The 21,047-nt window shown below is 49.8% G+C and overlaps 9 protein-coding genes across 9 annotated transcripts; 4 read left to right on the top strand and 5 right to left on the bottom strand.

Annotated features, from left to right (window-relative positions):
• The first annotated feature begins 363 nt into the window (after positions 1-363).
• EJ05DRAFT_283180 (ribonuclease H-like protein) lies at positions 364-2,999 on the top strand. Its single transcript, XM_033740459.1, has one exon. The coding sequence runs from the start codon at positions 701-703 to the stop codon at positions 2,558-2,560; it is 1,860 nt and encodes a 619-aa protein (XP_033602847.1). The 5' UTR covers positions 364-700; the 3' UTR covers positions 2,561-2,999.
• On the bottom strand, positions 2,716-3,673 carry EJ05DRAFT_283112 (uncharacterized protein). Its single transcript, XM_033740457.1, has 2 exons — positions 3,079-3,673; positions 2,716-3,026 (listed from the first exon to the last, which is right to left on the bottom strand). The coding sequence occupies exons 1-2, from the start codon at positions 3,565-3,567 to the stop codon at positions 2,871-2,873; spliced, it is 645 nt and encodes a 214-aa protein (XP_033602846.1). The 5' UTR covers positions 3,568-3,673; the 3' UTR covers positions 2,716-2,870.
• A 146-nt stretch (positions 3,674-3,819) lies between these two features.
• EJ05DRAFT_484129 (uncharacterized protein) lies at positions 3,820-4,629 on the top strand (the record flags this gene model as incomplete). The annotated part of the gene is made up of 1 exon (XM_033745311.1): positions 3,820-4,629. The coding sequence occupies one exon, from the start codon at positions 3,820-3,822 to the stop codon at positions 4,627-4,629; it is 810 nt and encodes a 269-aa protein (XP_033602845.1).
• Positions 4,630-5,829: 1,200 nt separating this feature from the next.
• EJ05DRAFT_283139 (uncharacterized protein) lies at positions 5,830-6,891 on the bottom strand. The gene has a single exon (XM_033740458.1). The coding sequence runs from the start codon at positions 6,742-6,744 to the stop codon at positions 5,926-5,928; it is 819 nt and encodes a 272-aa protein (XP_033602844.1). The 5' UTR covers positions 6,745-6,891; the 3' UTR covers positions 5,830-5,925.
• A 495-nt stretch (positions 6,892-7,386) lies between these two features.
• EJ05DRAFT_508933 (uncharacterized protein) lies at positions 7,387-9,801 on the bottom strand. The gene has a single exon (XM_033748052.1). It carries the CDS (start codon positions 9,589-9,591, stop codon positions 7,579-7,581), a length of 2,013 nt encoding a protein of 670 aa, XP_033602843.1. The 5' UTR covers positions 9,592-9,801; the 3' UTR covers positions 7,387-7,578.
• Positions 9,802-10,789: 988 nt separating this feature from the next.
• EJ05DRAFT_474276 (tannase and feruloyl esterase) lies at positions 10,790-13,214 on the top strand. The gene is made up of 2 exons (XM_033743579.1): positions 10,790-11,508; positions 11,554-13,214. The coding sequence occupies exons 1-2, from the start codon at positions 11,260-11,262 to the stop codon at positions 13,042-13,044; spliced, it is 1,740 nt and encodes a 579-aa protein (XP_033602842.1). The 5' UTR covers positions 10,790-11,259; the 3' UTR covers positions 13,045-13,214.
• Positions 13,215-13,624: 410 nt separating this feature from the next.
• On the top strand, positions 13,625-15,949 carry EJ05DRAFT_474275 (uncharacterized protein). The gene is made up of 2 exons (XM_033743578.1): positions 13,625-14,952; positions 15,005-15,949. The coding sequence occupies exons 1-2, from the start codon at positions 13,980-13,982 to the stop codon at positions 15,685-15,687; spliced, it is 1,656 nt and encodes a 551-aa protein (XP_033602841.1). The 5' UTR covers positions 13,625-13,979; the 3' UTR covers positions 15,688-15,949.
• Positions 15,950-16,297: 348 nt separating this feature from the next.
• EJ05DRAFT_498347 (uncharacterized protein) lies at positions 16,298-17,469 on the bottom strand (the record flags this gene model as incomplete). Its single annotated transcript, XM_033746671.1, has 3 exons — positions 16,298-16,667; positions 16,735-17,182; positions 17,229-17,469. 3 exons carry the CDS (start codon positions 17,467-17,469, stop codon positions 16,298-16,300), a joined length of 1,059 nt encoding a protein of 352 aa, XP_033602840.1.
• Positions 17,470-18,610: 1,141 nt separating this feature from the next.
• On the bottom strand, positions 18,611-20,868 carry EJ05DRAFT_508930 (uncharacterized protein). The gene is made up of 4 exons (XM_033748051.1): positions 20,513-20,868; positions 20,413-20,459; positions 20,244-20,365; positions 18,611-20,196 (listed from the first exon to the last, which is right to left on the bottom strand). Exons 1-4 carry the CDS (start codon positions 20,808-20,810, stop codon positions 18,813-18,815), a joined length of 1,851 nt encoding a protein of 616 aa, XP_033602839.1. The 5' UTR covers positions 20,811-20,868; the 3' UTR covers positions 18,611-18,812.
• Positions 20,869-21,047: the final 179 nt, after the last annotated feature.

Genomic DNA, 21,047 nt, shown 5'->3' with positions numbered 1-21,047 from the left:
CTGGCGGTGACTGGGCCACAGTGCCGCATCACTTAAGCGAGACAGTAGCATGGATGACACCTCTAGCACTGAAGGGCCGTATTCGTACTCAACGTCGCTATTTGATGTGTGTGATGAATCGTCATAATCCACATTTGACCGTGCTGGAGCCGAGACACAGGACGCGTCGTGCTGATGCAAACTCTGCAGCCGGTACTTTGGCTGCAGGATCTCGGCTACGCGCTATGATCATTGGATGATGTTGGAAAAGGATTGATGGTGGCTGAAGAAGGAAGTGGCTTTGCATGGACTAGTGGCTTTGCATCACCAGCAGGCAGCCCAAGGCATCCACTGGTATAACGCTCCCTCATTTCACCACCTGAACTTAGTAATCATCAACAACATCATTCATCGATATTTGTGTGTCTAGTTGTACCAAGGGTGTAATAGACATCGTTCTTTGACCTCAAGAGTGCCATGTGCGGTTAATCGCGGCTGATAGAGACCTCGAGATTTCTGGCCGATATCGCCACTCTGTTTACTGTGTGTAGGCCACTCAACAGGCACGCGACTGGACGCGTTGCAACGTTCATATATCGTCGAAGTTGACATAGAAAAGCCATTGCAAGTTTGGATATATTTGCCCGTTTGGATCCGTTTAGAGATATCGGCAGCCTTGGATGAGCCTCCCGAAATTGGGCCCTCCCCTCCAAGCACCAAGATGATACAAACGACACTCGTCGAGACTAATGCCCCAGAAACATCAACCTCCTCAACCAACGATGGATATACCTTCAAATGGCCACTAACATGCAAACGCCCGCGCAAGCTCGGCGATTGGTTTAATTACTCACAGTTCCGCTATCCGAGCGGTAAATCCCCCACATTATTCTACTGCACGAGCCTAAAACGCTCTGAAGAAGTCGCGCAGATGTTCATGAACGAGCCCATCCTTGGCTTCGATATGGAATGGCAAGGCGATCCAAAACGCCGCCATACGATCAAAGACGAGATCTCAGTGATCCAGCTTGCGTGTGAGAGCAAAATCGCTGTGTTTCACGTTGCAGCTCATCAAGGGAGCACTGTAGCGGACATCGTTGCGCCTACACTGAGGACTATTTTGGAAAGTGCAAAGATTGTGAAGGTTGGTGTGGCGGTGATGAATGCCGACTTCAGCCGTCTGAGGAAGTCTTTCGACTTAAAACCACGCGCAGGATTTGAATTGAGCCGGCTATATCGGCTTGTGAAGTTTGGCGGAAAGCATCTTTGCACGACGGACGAGGAGAAGCGCAAGAAGGGGCTAAAGGAGCTATCCACAAAGCTCGTGGCTTTTGACACACAGGTCCAAGAAATCATGGGGTTGAAGCTTTACAAGGGCAATGTGAGGACGAGCCACTGGAACAATCCGCGGCCGCTGAGCTTCGAGCAGCAGAAGTATGCTGCAAACGATGCATATGCCGGATTCGTGTTATATCACTGCATGGACGCGAAGAGGACGGAGATGGACCCTGTGCCCGGGTTACCGCTTCTGTGCGATGATGCGGACGCTCTGGGTGGACTTTCTCGTATTAAGGGCTTACGCCTGATGCCGGGGAAGGCTGGGGGAACAGCTCTGTCTGCTGAGGAATTTTGGCCGGCTCCTGAACCGCCGAAAGCCGAGATATACGGAGAGTCGTCCGTGGAACAACATCAGGTGATTAATCTGACGGAAGACGGTTCTCAACCGCAGACGGGCGCCCCGAACACGCAGGAGAGAGCACGTCAGCCCAAGGAGAAAACAAGGGACGCTCGTCCGGACCTGACTCCGTTAGAGCGCCAGCTATACGGCGAATTAGCAAGCTGTCGGTTCAAGCAGCAGTCAGCGCACGGATTTCACAAGGCATTCATGGTCGCACCGAATACTGTTCTCCAGGATCTTGCCTTTTTCCAGCCCACCAAATTAGAACATCTCAGTCAACTTAAGGGTATCGGTCCGAAAAAGATAGAACAATTCGGATCTCAGTGGATTGAAATCATCATCAAATTTCGCTCTGCAAAGGGCATCACAGCTGTGGCGGAATTGCCTTACAAAATACTACATCGTAAAATGAGCCCGAGCAAGACCGAGGTGCTTCCGAATGCCTCCGCTCCTAAGTCATCACCGCTCCCCTCTCTTGATAGCATACTCCAACAACGCTCGAGGGTCCGAGAGAGGAGTCCTCTTTCGGCGCTTGATCGATCGGAAAGCTCTTCACCCGCCTGCGACAATCCGGTCCAGATCAAGGCGCAACGCACCGCGGAAGCCCTATCGACGGTGGAAGATGTGGTCCGAAATCTTGTGGACAATCGTAGTGCTTCCTACAATCCACCACAGCGTGTTCCGCAGCCTGCAATTAGCCAGACTCCAGTAACATCACAACCTCCCCAATTACACACAGGGCTCTCCTTCGCACTCGAAGAGACGGCAATCGAAGATCTCGAATCCTATTCTGAGCTGTTCAGTGACACAATTGACACACCCCAGGAGTCGCCATCAAATTCGGCCCTCGAACGGCGAACACGGAAGCGCCGCAAGACAGAAGTCGAACGGCTTGCAGATTGAGAGTTAGACGCGTTTGTAACCACTGATGTGATCTAGTAGACGATTAAGTCATTCTTTTGACCAAGGTTGATCGGTCTAAACGCCATGATTTTAAAGCTAGAGCTCTATCGAATTGGCACGGAAGGCTCCTGATATAAGAACGGAAGGCCAACATAGGTGTTTGTGCGGTACGATGTAAATGATGGTGTCGTCCTGTCGATTATGTAGCTCGAATATCCGATACCCACATATGACATGCTAATACAGCTTTGATGATACTATCTCCAGATCGCCGCATGAGGCTTGTGATACTAAAAAGATTGGTTCATAATCACAAGTCACCAGCGACAATGCTCATGTAAATCCCCCAAAGGACACCGCAGAAGCTTAGGAAAACGATACGTTTCTCGACCGGAATCCATGTGGTGCTGACAAAATTGGCGATCGGCCATACTTTGTAGCTATTATAGATGATTTTCCATGTCTCCTATCTAGGCGTCAGTGCGCTGCAGGCTTCGCAACATGAAGGGAGTATTCACAGTGCGGATATCTGTCATAATCTGAGGCCCACTTTTGCCTTTTAGGATCCCCATCAGCACCAGGAACGCGACCGTGTTGAAGATAGCTCCAAGCGTGATGCAATCCGTGAACCACTTCTTAAAAATGTTCATCCAGTCTCGTACTCTAACTTTGTCTCCAAAGCTCTCGTCTCGTTTATGCTGGTACCCCTTCTCATTCTTCTCGCTCTTTTCGTCTAGTTCGACGTCTGCGCCAGCCATGCCCTTTTCCACATCGCTCTTAGCAACCAGCTTCCAGCCAGGAAACGTCTTCTCGAGCCAGCCTTGCCAGAGGTAGTTTGGTGGCGTGGTGATAACGCCGACGACGAGGAATTGCAGGAAGAGCGTGGAATCGAAAACGAAGGGTTCGCTGTTGCGATATGCGCGCACGCGTTGGGCTATGACGTTGGACACGCAATTGAGCGTGAGGGCCATGCCGCAGGCTGATACGAGGGGAGAGAGTTTGGGCATGTTGGCGATTGGAAAATGAAGGACGCTACAAATTCAGGTTAAAGGCAGTGATGTTGATTGATGGTCAACTACGAAGGAATTAAAAGGTACGAAGACGGTGGTGTTGGGCATTGTTGAAATGAGAGGTGTCTCGTATGACAGGATTCGTAGCTTGCTCGGACCTACTGCTGGTATGTGGAGCCGGGCAGTGGGGAAGCTTCGCCGGAGCTTCAAATGCCTGGCGCAAAGCAATTGCGCACCCCTAGACTGAAGATGCCGTCATATGAGACGAACTCGATTGCACTTGCAACCTTCAATGATATTCTTTCACGATACGAAACCTACGTGCCTTCAAAATTACTTGAGCTCGATCGCTTCCGCTATAGCACGCTACCACAAGCTCTCACACACCGGCCAGACCGCAGACTCGATCCCAGCGAGGTAGTGCAGCTTGTCGAATGGAAGCTCAAACATGGTACCTTCCGTCCAAAGCTATTGAATCTTGTTCGTGGCAATAGTGACGAGGCTATTGAGAGGACCACGAAGGAGGCATTCGCCCATCTCGATCTCGAAAGCGAAGATGTAAGCGTTACTAAAGCGCTGGCCATTGTAACAAGGCTGTCCGGTGTTGGGCCGGCGACTGGAAGTCTTCTGTTAAGCATATACCGGCCAGATGCTATACCTTTCTTTTCTGACGAGCTCTTTCGATGGTGTTTATGGGATAAGCCTGGTAAAGCGGGTACACGCGGCTGGCAGCGAAAGATTGACTATAACGCAAAGCATTATGAGATGCTGGTTCAAGAATTCGACTTGCTAAAGAAGAGGCTGAATGTCAGTGCCCTGGACGCGGAAAGGGTTGCCTGGGTATTGGGAAAAGAACAAGTGGATATTGATGCTGAAGGTCAAGAGGAAGATGTGGATGCTGTGGACCAGTCGGCCGGCGATAACGAAGACAAGCAGGAAGAAGACACCCCAACCGACGGTCTAAAGAGTAAAAAACGCAAAGCTGAAATTAGTGAGGAGCTCAACGAACTGCCCAGGGGTGCCACAAGGAAAAGCAGTCGCAGAAAACTCAAAAGCTAAAAGCATGCTAACGAGGTTTTTAATGAAACCTTCATGTGGACAATTTCTGCGGCAACGGTTCGAATGCGCGAGAGCCGAGCACAATGGATTGGCAACAGCGGAGCCGGCCAACAGAGCTTACCAGAAATTGAGCATGTATACTACATCGACAGCAACAGACTCAAGGACGCTCTGCCCAAGAGTCAGCATCAAAAGTCTTATTGCCACGACCCTGATGATCAATGAGCGGGTAGCGGGCGGGTGTTCCAGCGCGCGTGGAACGGCCCATATGCCACAAATGCTAGATGTGTAAAACCCTCGAGACCCGACAATCGCCTGCGAACGGAAGCAGCAATGGAGGCAATCTAAACAAGTCCCAACGGTTCTATTCAGGGATGAACAACGTGATCTGCCTGAAAAGATTTGCAGGACTAACTGACTACAGCCGTGGTGGGAGACCCGTACCATTTTCGTGGATGGCCGTCTCCGTCTCCGTCTCCGATGCTGTCCTGGTCTCCATGATCAGGTGGCTGTCAGCCTCGGCATGACAATCATACATTTCGCAAACAATTCTCGACCTACACCAAGAGTAATACTTCTCATGCCGGGCTCATGTGGCATTTCTAAAAACAGATACACAAGAACGCGCGTCCTTAGACGACTCCTTTGTAGTAGCGTCTCGACATTCGCAAGGCTGTTACGAATACGCCGCCAGCAGATGCCAGCCGTTTGGTGTTGATTGCTATTTTTGGTAAACGCCAAGGCTCCGCTAAAGTGCGCGATACTTCTCTTGGGCTGGGTGATGTTCACTACCAGCCCTACAGCGTTGCCGAGGTCATCTGCACACCGTCGGCGACGGATCAACCCTGAATCATTGACGAACGCTGGCGGGCGGAGCCGGAGCAACTACAGCTGAGAAATTTATCATTCATGTCTCTTTCGCCCGTATTGCTGCATGCGTGTGTGGCAACGTGCCCGAAATAGCTATTTGTGGTAATCGGTGGGAAATGAGGTCTGCGGCTGCTGGCCTCTGCGTCCGGAGACGGACTCCTGTGTGTTTGTATATATCTTCTTGAGCATTCTCGGATCTCTCATACAGCATCACAACACAGCATCCAAACAACATCACAACAACATCTCTACACCTCTATCATCTACTATCAAGCTTATTGCTTCGCTTTGATACATCAAAACATTAAAACAACTTTCCCATAGCCAGCATTACATACAATGGCCGCCGTCCAATCTCCTCTCGCCCTTACCCGGGTCATCACAGATTCCATGTTTGAAAACAGCCCTCGCACATCCATGGACCTCTCAAAAGTCAAGACCGCTCCTGACGCATCGCCCCTGTTCCTTCAACAGGTTCACGATGCAATCACTAAATCCATTTCCCGCGACCAAGCCCTCGGTGTACCATCCATCAAGCGCCACACCGCTATTGCCGTAGACTCCATCATGCCAACCCCTGGTCTCACTCAAGCCCCCACGCCAATGGACACTCCCGCTGTGTCCCGTCGCCAGAGCATTGAGGTTGTCGAGCCTGAGGTCGCTCCCGCTGCTACGGAACCAGAAGTTGAGGCGGAACTCGCGCCCCCAGCTATCGATCTTCTCCGTAACATCAACACCTTTTTCCATACCGACAAGTCTGCTGCCGAGGAGATCACGGCCTCCGCGCCTCCTGCCGCACACTTGCTCCAGCAGATCAACAAGGCGTTCCACAGCTCCGACTATGACACTGCAGAGCCTATCACCGCCGCCGCACCTCCTGCCGCCCACCTCCTTCAGCAAATCAACCACGCCTTGAGCTTCACGCACCGTGCAAACAAGCGCGCACAATTGAACTACTCGCTGAACGTTGAGACCGAGGAGGCGCATGCACCGGTGTACTTGCTTCGCCAGATCAACGACTTTGTTCGTGGTCACTGAATGATGATTCTCATGTTGGGGATCGAGTAATTCGATCTCTTGAACTTTACTCAAACAACGCACGTGGATCGATTTGATATGGTCACAAGTTGCACAGAACGAGGACAGAGACCGTTCGGTCAGATCGGCTGGGGACGCCAGATACGCACCCGCGCCGAGGCGCGAGGTTGGACAGAATGATACCTTTGGGAGGTTACAATGTTCCATTTGTTTATGACACTTAGATAGAGACTCTATGAGACTGAGTATGATGAAAATCTTTATGAAAATGTTCTACTTACACTTCGTCCATGTCTTTGTCTAAACTACTCGTGCCGTATTCATGGCTTACCTTTCGCTACATGAATCTACGACTATTCTGTATAACAGTAATTGTACAGGATGGACGTCAATCTGGGTGATTGTTCCATTCCAATGTAAGATTCGGAAGTTCCCCCAAGTACATTCATGTGGCTTTACTCACGGCATAATCAAAAGAAGCATAAATTGCTGAGACGATCTCTACCATTTAGAATGTACATCCAGAGGTACGAGCGTGGGAACTAATCTTGAGCTGATCGCTGTATAAACGTAGACCAATATCATCTCTATCTGCTTCGTTTTTTGATACTAGGCACATCTGCATGTGTCGAAATAACTTGCTCCCCTGGGCGATATGACACATGTTTGCTTGCCGAAATCTAATTGGTATGCTAATCGAAGCAGAACCAAAGTAGCTTGCGCTAGAAAAAGAGACTATAGAAGGATGATGCTGAGTGGCTCTTAATGCCAACCTAGTAGCTAATGAATACAGTTGTCAACAGCTTTGAATAAAGCCGATTAGAACGGTGAAATGAGTATGTTAAGCAAGTGACAGTCCTGTCGAGCAGTTACGACTGAAGTTTATTGCGTTTTATATGACCGAAATTGCATATAATCCTTTTTACAATAGAACTCATTCAACCGAGAGTAAAATTAGAATAGCTGAAGCTAAAAGTTCTGTGGCGACCGGATTGGTCCAAAGTATGCTAAATCACTATGCTGTACTATCCCCTATGCTCATTATTCATAAACCCCCGCCTGGAAGCTTGTCCGCTTCAACCGATCTGCGCCTTTCCATAATATATCAACTCGGTTACCATGCGCTGTCGTCTTGACGCCATATGCTATTTTCTCTCCCTCAAACACCTTGGCATTAACGATATCCTTCCCCGACATGGTGCTTCCCTCAGAACCTAGCTTCTTGACCACAGGCATTAGCAATCTCGCCAGACTCCATGAGCTTTCGTCCAGGATAATGGCTTTGTTTGCGAATATCATAAGCAGCACCAAGCTGACGCTCTGGATGCCACATATACCGCCGACGAGGACGTATATCCATAGCCAGTCGACCTGAAGGGTTTGTGCTTGCATGGGCGCGTTCAGCTGGTCTGGAACTATGAGACGTGGGCCGTGGTCGTTGAATGCAGCGACGGCACCGATGGCAAAGCGCGTTACGAAGTTTTCCATCATGGGTGCGGTGATTGTGACGTTTGGACTCCATCGCTGCACAGGGTTGTACTGCACAGCGTCCCAATATGCGCCCCATGGCGAAGACCCAATTAACCCAATGGCACCTGCACCAAAAGCCGCAGTAGTTTTGTTCATGTATATTTTCTCTCGGACATCGCTAGGTAGATTCGTGAAGTCATTGTCAGTAGAGTCATGGTCCTTGATCTCGCTGAGAGTCGCATTACATTCGACAAAAGCATTTCTGATGATCTCTCCCCCCTTGGGTTGGTAAATAGCTATGTGTGCACAGCGATCTCCACATGGTGTGGGTCCGTCGGGATATTCACTCATATACGTGGTAGCACCTGCCATCCAGGAATAGGGCGGTAGTTTATAGGACCAGTTTGGCTGTCCCTCGTATCTTGTATACCAGAAGCAGTCCACGTTCTCGTGGGTGTAGTCGTCACTATCTGTCCACGTACAGTTGCTCGTCTGTTCGAGCACCTCATATTCCTGACAGGTAGCACTGGCCCTGATGTACCGGTTCGTCCACCGATGCATGTTGTTCACGCTACGGTCATCAAAGCGGTATTCCCAGAATCTTTCTGAGCCATCTCTCTTATAGTAGACAGTTTCCGAGCTGTCAGTTTCGTTTTCGAAGCCCGTGTAAGGCATTTCCTTGTAGTCTTGCGCCTGTCGACCCCAATCGTTGGCAGCCGCGCCTTGCTCCGCAAAATCGATGTAAGGCTCGTTCTGGCGGTAGCCAGCAACCCAGCGATCGAAGTTTGCAACGGAGACATTACCACGCTGTAGAAGGATTCCATCCTTGGAAGGTTCCGCTGGCCAGAATAGAGATAGAGCGGCAACAGCTATCTGAGCACTCAGATTCACCGTGAGCCAGCAAAGGCCCATAGCCCAAATGCGTTTGGAAGGATACTTTCCCATCATGCCAACACGGGGCCAGGGCCAAGACACGAATACAAGTTCCATGAGCTTCGTCTGTCCAGCACAGCCCAGGATCAGATCGAAAACTTCGAGAGAGAACCACTGTCGTGTTAGCAGAGACCATCGGAGGATGTTCGCATAACTCTTCAATGATGACGCAAGGTTGAAACCAAGCGCCAGGGATAATCCTATCATCAGTGCATTGAATATTCTCGTGTCTGACTTGGCCAATAGCTTCGGGTCCCTCGCATCACGTCCTTGGTATAAGAATAGTGCCCCAATGATAGATGCACATAGTGCGAGTGTGAGTAAGAGTTCCCCAAAGCCCTTGAAGAATATCTGATTGCGCGTCCTTCGGTAGTCGTATACGTGCTGATGATTGTCTAGATCGGAGTATGTTGAGTAATGACTTTTTCTACTTCTCGCGGACGCAGAGGTGTATGAACGGTCTTTGAGCCTTTCCAGACCATCTTCATTCGTCGGCGATAATTGGGAAGATCGTCTGCGCGAGAACTGGTCGTTTTCGGTGAGCGGAATCGTGTCTCTGTAATCATCATAGCTAAGGCCTGGAGAGCCCAGATCTCCAAGGGAATCCTCGTGAGCCGGATCACTAGACGGCAGAGGTGTCCATCCAGCCATTTATGATAAAAGAGGCCTCGTATATGAGGCTGCCTTAGCGAGGTAGGCAGTAATGCGAACGGTCTTCTCTTACAAAGGGCCCCCAAATAAATGGCCCCAAGTAAATGACCCCAAGTAAATGGCCCCAAGTAAATAGCCCCGTGGACTCGGCCGATCTTCAGTTGGTTCTGTCGCGTGAGAAGAGGAGGAGTATTAGGAGAGGGGTTCATTGGAACATTTGTAAGATGTATTCCCCAATACCTGTGGCAACGGCCCGCCCTGGTCTTGCCGTTCAGCAGCAAATGGTTGGGTTCAGCCCCCATAAGCTGACGGCGTTTGGCGCTGTCGATCCGTCCTGTACTACTGAGGCCTCCCAGATTCGAAGTAACAACAGCCAGTGATTCGCCAGCCTTGCGCTGCGCCTTATATTGTTGATGAAAATAGCACTCCGTACGACCGCAGTGTTATCAGCTGTTCCATTATCCAATTCCATGACCGTCAGCTATTGGAACGTATCACATAAACGTTTGTGAAACCGCCTGTAAGCGATGACCAAAACGTGAAGACTTTTGGCCCATCCGAAAATTAAGCTTGAAATGCGGTATAGAGTGGTACCATATTGAAGAGAAGCAGCTCATCTGGGCTGCGAAGTCGTGTATGTGGAAGCCTCGTGGTCTCAGCACCAACTTGCATCTCGTAGAGTGCCTCCGTGGGGGCGAATACGGCGTCGAGGCGATACCACGACACGTTCGTCGATCATGCTTCATGAGTCGGCCATATTAGACTCGAGAACCATCTGCAACACTGTCTTACGGGTTATATTGACTGATTGGCTGTCCCCTTATGTATACAGTAGTTACGTGATGCTCGAGGCGAGGTTAGCATGAATGACGCTAGTAGTGGTTTCCTTTGCGTCGTGAACCATGCTCATGTGCACATCCGGTATTTAGTAGCTGTTAAGACTGTACAACGCAGAAGAGCATAGCTACGGTCTGCGGTAGTATGCTGTCGCTTACAGACCATCAAAGCATGAATACACAAGAGAAGAGAGAAAAAGGATGTAACGGGGAACGGGGGTCTCGATAAAGTGTGTGCAACTGTGGCGTCGAGAACCTCAATGGGATGATCGAGGTTTGGTCTTCGCCAAGCCGCTTCCACGCCAGCCTCCGACTTCTCCATCATTAAACCACGTCCTCCATCTAATTATGTACCTACGTCAACTCCATCAAAGTAGCTCATTCCCATCACCGGACTCGTCACCAGTCCCCATCTACATGGTCCCTGTACCTGACAGTATATCACCGCGAACCGAGGGCATCCCCACTAACGTGTGGAGACATTGTTACGCATAACACTTGGATCCGAAAGGGGTCGTGGAGAGCTAGCCTATTCCGGCTAGTACCGCTCTACTATATATCATCATAATTAATTATCCACGACGCGCGCCTCTCCACAAACATCATCACGGACACTATGCCTTCCTGTTTCGAGACATCGCGTCGGTCTCCACTTTACAATCACTTTATAGTGATACTTCGTCTTGCACGATGATAATTAGCATCAGTATATAAGTATGGTTCTACATATCGCACATCTCGTACCGTACCGCCATCGCGTCATCAGTCCTTCTAGCTCTCTTTTCACGGGCGAACTGTGTTTGATATGCGTTCAATCATCTCATTGTCAGCCATGGCTGTAGTTGGCGTGTCTGCAGCATTGAACTCCAGTCTCAGTAGCGTATGCACTGTCTCTTATGTTCAGTCGGTCCTGCCTGCAAGCGAATTCATCACTGGTATCACTATCAACGTCGACTCAGTCACCACAAACACCGTCACAAACTACTCCGTAGCATCAAGCAATTTGTATCCTGCTGGAAGTGGTCTAAACTTCTGCAATGTAACATTCTCTTACACGCATGATGGCAGCGATGGCGAAGCAGTAAGATGACTTCCACCTTGTGAGAGCCATGCTAATTCCCAGCAGACAAATTTGTGGTACTGGCTCCCAGCGCCTAGCGAGTTCCAGAATCGGTACCTATCATCCGGTGGTGGCGGCTTCTCCATCTCATCTGGATCCGGAGGTCTCTCCCAAGGTCTCGTGTTTGGTGCTGCGACTGGAACAACGGATGGAGGGTTCGGAAGCTGGAGCGCTCAACTGACTGATGTATTGCTAAAGGCAAATGGGACTCTCAACTACGACGCTCTCTACGCATTCGGCTACAAAGCAATCCACGAGATGAGCGTGCTTGGCAAGGAACTCACTCGCAAATTTTACGGCATCGAAGACTTCTACTCGTATTACCAAGGCTGTTCCGAGGGTGGTCGTGAGGGCTGGAGTCAGGTTCAGAGGTTTGGCTCGCAATTTGACGGTGCGGCTATCGGAGCCCCAGCATTCAGACAAGCGTTCCAGCAGGTCAACCACTTATTCCCAGCAGTTGCTGAGACGCTCAATAACTATGCACCTTCGAAGTGTGAACTCACAGCCATCAACAACGCCACGATCGCCGCATGTGATGGTCTTGATGGAATTGTCGACGGTGTTGTTAGCCGTACAGATCTTTGCAAGACACACTTCGACCTCGACTCGGTTCTTGGTAGACCCTACTCCTGTGCTGCTACAATAGGAGGAATTGGTGGTGGAGGTGCCCCTGGCAAGCGAAAGCGCCAGATGGGTGGCGGAGCACCTTCGCCTGCCGTCAATGGAACAGTCTCCGCCGGAGCCATCAACATTGCAAAGATCCTACTTAATGGACTCCGTGATTCCAAGGGTCGTCAGGTATACATACCTTTTCAGCCCGTGGCAACGTTCGGCGACGCTGCCGCAACCTACAACTCCACAACTGGTGGCTACTCCGTCTCAGCATCTGGTATCGGTAACCAGTTTGTTGACTATCTCCTCAATGAGGTTGCAACTACAAGCATTGACCTCAGCACAGTGGACTACGACAAACTCCGCAGCTGGATGCTTCAAGCGCTCCAGAAATTCCAAGACAGCATTGAGACAACATGGCCTGATCTCGAGGACTTCCAAACTGCTGGTGGCAAAGTGATCCACTTCCATGGCGAAAGCGATGACAGTGTCCCGACTGCCTCATCAGTCCGCTATTATGAATCCGTGCGCTCAGTCATGTACCCTAAGCTCAGTTACACCGACAGTGTTGCCGCTCTGGACGACTGGTATCGGCTGTTTCTCATCCCAGGGGCTGGTCATTGCGCACCTAGCACGACGCAACCAGCGCCGTTTCCGCAAAACGTTTTCGGTAGTCTGATCGAGTGGGTCGAAGGTGGTGTCAATCCGACGCTGCTAAACGCCACTGTTGAGTCTGGCGCTAACAAGGGTGCGAAGGGGAAGATCTGCTCATATCCTCTTCGTCCGTACTGGACTGACGGGGTGAATATGGATTGTGTTTACGACCAGAGTTCGGTTGATTCGTTCACATATACTCTGGATTCGATTCCCGTGCCAGTGTACTAGATGTTCCAATAACTGTAAATAGTATCTAAGTTGAGATCCTCAGGAATAGAAACAAACCATTGGCAGCATTGCGGCGCGGGTAAGCAAGAAGAAATGACCCTTCATTTCTGTCACGTGTACATCAAGTTGTTGTACGAATACAGTAATTAGTAGACTGTGGAATGTCAGGGGCCTCGATTCTCAATTCTGATATGTTGCCGTCTCTACTATGTCTTCCTACTCCATACGATGACTTACAGAACTCCTTCGCATGAGCAATAGAATTGAAGTTGTAACTCCACCTGTTCCCACTGGGCGACAAGCTGGTCAAGTTAAGGGGTACGCTAGTCTCTATCTATACAAGCGCAACGTGAATATACGACGGACAGGCCCGAGGCAACCGCCCGTACAGTACCAAAAACTTTCGCAGGACGACGCCGCAAGAACCAGGTCGTTGGAACATAGATCAATTTGCGTCGAAAAATAGCAGCGAATAAACGATACTTGAACGGATCACGAGATTTAATATGAATAACCTAATAGCGCTAATTTGCGGCACGGCTTTCAACAACGGTCCAGATTTAGCCCCCCCCCGAAGGATCGCTGTGTGGCGTCCACCTATCTCCTCAGCTGAAAGCTAAATAGAAATGGACTTCATGGCCATGTTCACAAGGCTTTGTACACATGACATCTTCTCCGCGATGCCTGAACAGCCTTGTGTCGCAAGTTTTCTAGATCTGAGACGATAGAGGAATCCAAGAGCTAGGAAGTGCCGTATAGTACATTACGACTCTATTACTTTTCCCCAACCCGCTTTCCTATTCAGTCGTTTCCCTACATCCAGGCTTCGTCGCGCCTCAATCGCTACATCGATCAATCAAGCACAGAAGAGAGAACAGCTTGAGTCACGAAATAGAGCACGAACATTGAAGATGTCCGATTCAGGCCAACCCCAAATGGCATCCGAAGCCCCCGACAACACTTCTAACATCATCGCCATCGTCTCGCTTATCATCTCTATTATCGCATTTGTCGTCGCTATCGCCCAAGCCCTCCAGCAATACCTCGCCTCTGCTGAAGGATACCGCAAATGTGCAAAGCCCGTCATGGGCCACTGGGCCCATAGCACACGGCGGCGCTTCCGCCTCAACGAAGTGCGCTTCGAAGTACTCTTCGAGACCCCAGTCCTCTTCGTTGGCACGCCGGAAAACAAGCGCGGCCCTGTACCAGGCCGCGGAATTACGAACATTGACGGTTCTGACGAAAGCTACGTCGCGAGTAACACGATCGATGAAAGCGCACAGGAAGTCGAGGACCGTGAAGCGGCGAACACCACGAATCGGTTCCGGCGCGTTCATACGATCGATGACGAGCGCGCGACGTGGGTTTCGCTGTTGACGATGTTGCAGCGTGCTGAGAGGGCCGGGCGTGCGTGGGATGCGAAGCATGCGATGACGCCCAAGGGGATCAAGTATGGTGCGCCCGATTACAGTATGGTCGTGCAGATGCAGAAGCGCAAGCGCTCGTGGGATTATATGCCAGATAGTGTGCTGAAGCCGTATGCGCAGACAACGATGAGTCATCTGGCGGAGCTGGCAGTCATGCTGGGGATGCGGTGGCGCACGTTTGATCCGGACACGGACAATCTGCGTGCGGAAGGAAACGGAATGATCTTGACGTCGTCGCAGTATGTCGGGCTAGGACTCGGGGTGAGCTTCTCGGTATTCAGCATGACGGAATTTGGAGAGCGACGAACAATGCCCGCTGTCAACGTACGAAAGCTCGTATTCGGGTGTGTGGAGACGATGTATGATGATCTGGCATTGAATTTTGGTGGAGACCAAGAGATTCGTCGTACGCTACAGCTTGTCGGGTGCAAGCAAGATACAATCGAGAAGTGGTTCAAGCGACGTGATCATGTCCGGTCTGGTAAGTCAAAGCTACCCAGCTATCTGCAGGAACAAGTATTCATATTACCTAGTATCCTTCGAGCTCGTAGCTATGCTCTCCACGAACATTCGTATTCGCGGATCCTCATTTCGACGGCTTCCCAATCCGACCAAAGATCCCTGGAACGACGCATTCAGCGCCCTAACCATTGTAACTGAAATCATCGCACAGATTCGCAAACTCGCGACATTTCCACACGTATCTTCACAGGTTCAAAGTATCATAGAAGCCTGGGAAGACCTCACCGATGTCTGGCGAACGAAAGATGATGAGATCGATATCGACCTCCTCGAGAAAGTCCACGATGCAATCGACAATATCGACGAATGGCTCTTGGCACAACCAAAAGCTACCGTCATCAGCGTCGCAGGCTCCCATGTTACCACTGTGCTAGCGCAGCTTGATGATCTCGAATCGTTCTTGTCGAGTCGTGACTGTGATACGGAACAGGAGTTGTTCGAGCACTACTTCAATGAGATCCGTCCCCTTGTTGCAGCGGCGAACAGTGGCACTGGGACAACGTCAGGTAGCTACTACAGTCCGGCAAGCGCGCATTCAATATCCCTAGAGAAGAAGAGACTGAGAGAGGATGTCTGGGTGGCGTTGATGTGGAGGATGGGTTTGTGGGGCTTATTGCATGATTATGAGGACGGTGATTTGAATGTGCTGCCAGGGAGATTGATGAATACAAGACTGCCGGTATATATTCTGTAAGCTGGACCATCAATCATATACGAAAGGGGTGAATTAAGCGACTTTGTTACATTATTTGGCTTTTTGTTCTTGTGTGCAAGACGCACCAGCCGAAGTGAATTACAATATTTGGCAGTAGCTAACTGGCGAGGCCGTTCTTCCCAGATGTACCGGTACGCCTTTGGTGACCATATTCCTCGGTGTCATATATAGGAAGTAGCTTGCTGTTCAGGAGATATGATTTTATAATCTTTAGATCAATAAGTCTAGACCTACACGACCGTTAAATTGTAAACATTTACCTGCAACGCCCGGAGTGCGATCTCTAAATTGTAGGATAGAGATCCGATGTATTGTATATTCATTAGCCCTTCAGGACAAGATTCCTTCACCCCGAGTAACAACTGTTGCGCACAGTATTCAAGACGCTGCACTACAGTCCCATTGATTGCAACAATTAAATAAAGACTCCGTACTGAACTGAGCCCGCCGTAACGTAGCGCTTCGTGTTGTAGCTGTGTCCACACTCTGTTTGTAACTTTGGATGCCATGCATCGAAAACTGGATGGCCCACATTGCTGCCAAGGGCATGAAACAGCAGGGTCTTTGCTCAAATCTGGCGCAGACCGTGTCAGATGTTGTCCTTCGAAGAGTAAACAACCTCAACCTGCGTTTCCGCCCGTATGCGACCTGGTGGTGCGAGTGGCGCCGCTTCAGAATCATCCGCGCATATTATTGTCACCATCTCAAACGGATCTTTGAAGAACGGGCCAAAAGTCCCTGATCCCTTTGACATCTCGTGGTGCTGCTCAGAGCCACGGCGTTTAGAATTGGTTAAGAACTTCTGTAGAAGTGGGCGAAGCGTTGGTAGGCAAGCGCAGATTATCCCAATGCTAGTTTGTAGCGATGTCCAGATGACTGTGTCGTGCATGGTCCATGTGAAATCTGTCTTATCCACACCGAACTGTGCAGCAAAGCGTACCGCACTGGCAACTGGGATCCTTCGAATGGTCAGCAAAGCTCTACCAGAGAGAGGAATGGTAAGTGTTGGCTGTGGGAACGACATACAAGCTGCCCAAGAGAAACAAAAATGACAATGAGATCCTTTGAGATATCGTCAGTCGAAGGGCCCAAATGCCACGTATGGGCAAGATAAGGATGATCATGTCCGTAGCAAGGTTTGGCATCGCATTTCCAACGAAGAACAACTTCGTCCGGATACATTTCGCCGGAGGTACCATTGCTTTGTTCCAGAATCCTTGTATAGGGTAGCAACTGAATATAGAGACACCGACTACCGCGATGTACCAAGCAAATACCATACCCTCTACCACCCATGCCGAGATCTTGTAGCTTTTTGTAGAGAAGATTCGCGTATAGAGGTTCAACATAGAAATCTTGTTGAAGAAGATTGCGTGAGCATAACCGATTTGGAACGCAAACAGACACTTGAAGTAAGCAGTCCTGTCGAATATGGATACAACTGCAAGATGTCTGCCAGATCCATAGTATACCACTGTGGAGCATTAGCTTGTCCCTCAAAGCGGTTGTCTTGGCCATACTCATCAATGCGTTTGCGTAAATACCAAGGGAGAAGATCAAGGCTACTAGACACAGTTGGTCATCGAGGCCATAGTAGGTTTTGATCAATCTGCGAGAGTAGAACCGCAATGCCACTGCAAGAATTGCTAGAGCAGCAAAGGGTGTCATCGATGCAATCGCTTCAAGAGTTCGCGTCTCGTGCACATTCGGTGGTAAGACTACACCTGGTATGCCTGGCGGCATCGGTCCGTTGGACGACATCGCCGACGGAAACTCGACGTCTAACCGTGGGTGTACTATCAGATCGGCGAAGGTTCATGTATATAGCGAGACCAATGTTTGGAAGAAAACGAGAGAGACCGCCCAAGTCAATAGTCAATCACATTGAAAATCTGTGTTCAGTCGCAGCATTGTGGAATTTCAAACTCAGACGACGGTAGTTCGGTCACACGTGGCCCAGCACGTTGGTTTCACTTTGTGAAGTCTTGTAGTGAATCACGACTCTAGGACGCAACATGAGTGCTTGGGAGTAACACACGTAATGGGTCTGTGCATATTCCAGACGACCGCTGTTCATTCGAATCAATGAACACTGATCCAAGCACCGGCAATTAGCTTCATGTTACCTTGAAGCAGCTGCAACTGCCGGGTGGAGCAGTGTTGGTATGAGTATCATTAGGCGGTATTTAGGCTACAACATGGAATAGGTAATTATTTCGGGTGAGATGCTACTATCACAAGCGCCTAGGAGCTGTGCAGTCTATGTACTCAGCGCAACCTAGTTTCGAATATATGGCACTCAGGGGGTGGACAAATGATTCGTTCGCGGCTTGCCTAACCCCTGACTTGAAGGATTGGGGCGATATTGTGCGAGGTCTAAAATAAAGAATATCTGAACCGGTACCTCATACAAAACACTGTGCTGAGGTATTCGTGGGATTTATTTTATCTTGTGGCGACGACGAGATAGAGACGAATGCAGTTTGTAGTTCCGACCCCTGCAGTCGTATTCGTATAGATCAAGTCCAGCCAGAAAATAGTTGAGAAAAGGAAGTGTTGCTCCGCCACTTCACCAGACTACGGTGTGGTGTTAGTCTTGTAGATAAAGCGCCAAATAGTGAACGTCGGAGTGTTACGTGATCGTCCTTACTAATCTTGGAGAAGCTATAGCTGTCACTATTCTGGTCATGTGCTACCGGAATGAAGAATGGTTGTCTGGTGCTCATGGTATATCTACACAGAGAGTAGCCCGAGAGACTGATGTGGGAACAGCGATACTACTGCAGTATATGAGGCCCTCTTCTGACCGTCCGTATATGACGGCAGACGTTTCTCATGGTGCTACTTCAGAACTGTGAAAGATAGCACCGATATGCACTGTTCATTTTCACTTCCAGTTGTACGAGTTGGATACGAAGTGACCCAGAATGAAGATTTATACATTACCAATTCGAAGCCAAGTGATGCTGCTTAGGAACAAAGTAAATAACATGACCCTGTGTAGTAACATCGTGGGGCAAGATTAGAATGCATTGATCTAATTATTCGAAACACAACAGCAACTCCTTCGCTACACAGTATCGACCCAAATCCTCGATCCAATCCTAGGCGCTCACAGGTCGGCTCCGACTCACCAACCTCACACCACCATCCGATTCTGAAATCATAAGGCGCACCTTCTCCTCATCTGCACACTCCATCATATCCACCACTTTCTCCGGCTCACCCACCGCCATCCGATGCTCTCTTGTCAATCCATGAAATATCAACGGTAGACTCGACGTCTTCCACGCCTTGTGTGTCTTGTGCGTTGAGATCGTAATCAGCAAAAACACCGAGCTCAGTAACACTAAGAATATGGGACCGGAAAGCCATTGCCAATTGACATCGAAGTAGTCCTCATGCACGTACATTTTACCCTGCGCGGCGTAGCCGACGATTGGCTCGTCGGAAGTTGTGAGGTCAATCTGGCGAATTGTCTGCGTGAGACTCCAGGAGATGGACATCCACAACGTGTTGATATATTTCAGCATTGATGTAGAGTCAGTGACGTTCAATCTTTCCTGGAAGAAGAAGACGTTGAGTAGGAATTGGCTTGCCGGGCCCCATACTTCTTTTTCGGGATAGTACAGTATCTCGCCACTCAAGCCGAACGTGGACGATTGGAGCGTGTTCTGCAGCCCGATTTGCGCTCTAGGACCCACTGCGAATGAACACTCTGGGACGCCGAGATTGAAGTCATCGGCTTTCTCGATGAGTGTATCATTGACCCAGCACTCGGCGGGACGCATCCGAATTCCTGCTGCTTGGCCGTATTGAGTTTGTGCTTCTTCTGTCAAATTGACGTAGGCGATGACGCCAGTCTCATTGAGCACGTTGGCTGAGACACTGGTCTCGAACGTGCTTATCTGCCAGTACATGATGCATTCGACTGCGATAGGGAGTTGGTTTGTGCCAGTCGTATCGTTGAACATAACCAGTGTTCGCGACAGCAGCGGTCCGAAATTAGTGTAGCCCTTGTTGACAGGAGCGGGATATATGGAGATGTTGGCGGAGACTATTGTTTGATTTGTTGGATCCAGGCCTACAAAGTCCTCGAATGCCCACTTGCCGACCGTCTCATTGAAGAAAACTTCGCTGCTACGATCCACACATTGGTGACCGATTGCAATTGTCTGGTATCTTCCAAATTCGCAATATCCAGTGGGACAATTGATAGGAATATCGATGTTGGTGTCGTTGATTTTCATTGCGGTTATCCAGGAATAACCAAGTAGGAGACCGGTTACCACCTCCGAAGGTGCTATCTGGTCTCCAAGCTCCTCGCCCGTATACAGCTTCTCGAAGTCGAGGTACATGTTATTCCTTGGTAATGATGCAGAATTGTTAAGGTATGTGAGATCGCTGTGAGTCCCGATAACACTCTGAGTGAGTGTATCAATGGATAGCGACGCGATCATGATCACTGCTCCAACAGCAGCAAGATGCCTACTGAAGTCAGTATGCGTCCTTTACTACCATAATTGACTGCATACCAAAATCTCAGTGTCCATAACAGTTCTAATGATCCCACCACACCTCGGCTGGCACTATCGAAAGTGTCGATGTCGCTCAGTGTTCGCTCACCGCGGTCGAACCAGTACCACTTCAGTTGACCCTACGCAGCATGAGAAAATTGTCGAGAGTAATAGAAGCAGGACCGACCAGACACTCAGCCACTGGAACGAGCATAGAAGCTTTCATAAGTACGACTTGTACATCATTAGCCTATTGGACTTCGCACTCCATACAGATTATCACACACCTAGCAATGCAACAGCAGAGTTAATATTCCACCGATAAGGCCATTCCGACACAGGTTTCTGATTGTAGTAATAGAGCAGTCCAACGATTGCGGCCATGAGCACAAGAGATGCGACGGCACAGAACACCTCCCAGACCCAAAACTTGCTCACAATGCTCCGATACCCATGCCAGCAGCCTCTCTGCTTCGGTCTGTTTACACTGGGCGCTGTTTCCGATGGCGATGGCGGTATGGCATTGGCCTCAACCTGAGGTTTGTCTTTGGCCTCATCTTGAGGAAGTCCTGCGTAGTGGTTCATGGTTGGGAAGTGGCCGTGACAACCCTAGTGAGAGCGACATGGCCAATATTCATATTTTTCAGCCCGGCCAGGCCTGGCTTTGGAGGCGTCCCCTTCGTATCACAGCGCATGTTGACTTCGCTTAAATGGTCCGGGGTCACTGTCGCGAATCATAATGATTGGACGTGCGCGAGGAGGCTTTCGAGCTGACCTGCGGAAGGAGCTTGGCAGCGTCTAGACTTGGAAGTCGAATATATC

The sequence above is a fragment of the Pseudovirgaria hyperparasitica genome, assembly GCF_010093815.1.
Source record: "Pseudovirgaria hyperparasitica strain CBS 121739 unplaced genomic scaffold EJ05scaffold_4, whole genome shotgun sequence".
In the NCBI taxonomy this organism is placed as follows: Eukaryota; Fungi; Ascomycota; class Dothideomycetes; order Acrospermales; family Acrospermaceae; genus Pseudovirgaria; species Pseudovirgaria hyperparasitica.
This window is presented reverse-complemented; position numbering and strand designations above follow the sequence as displayed.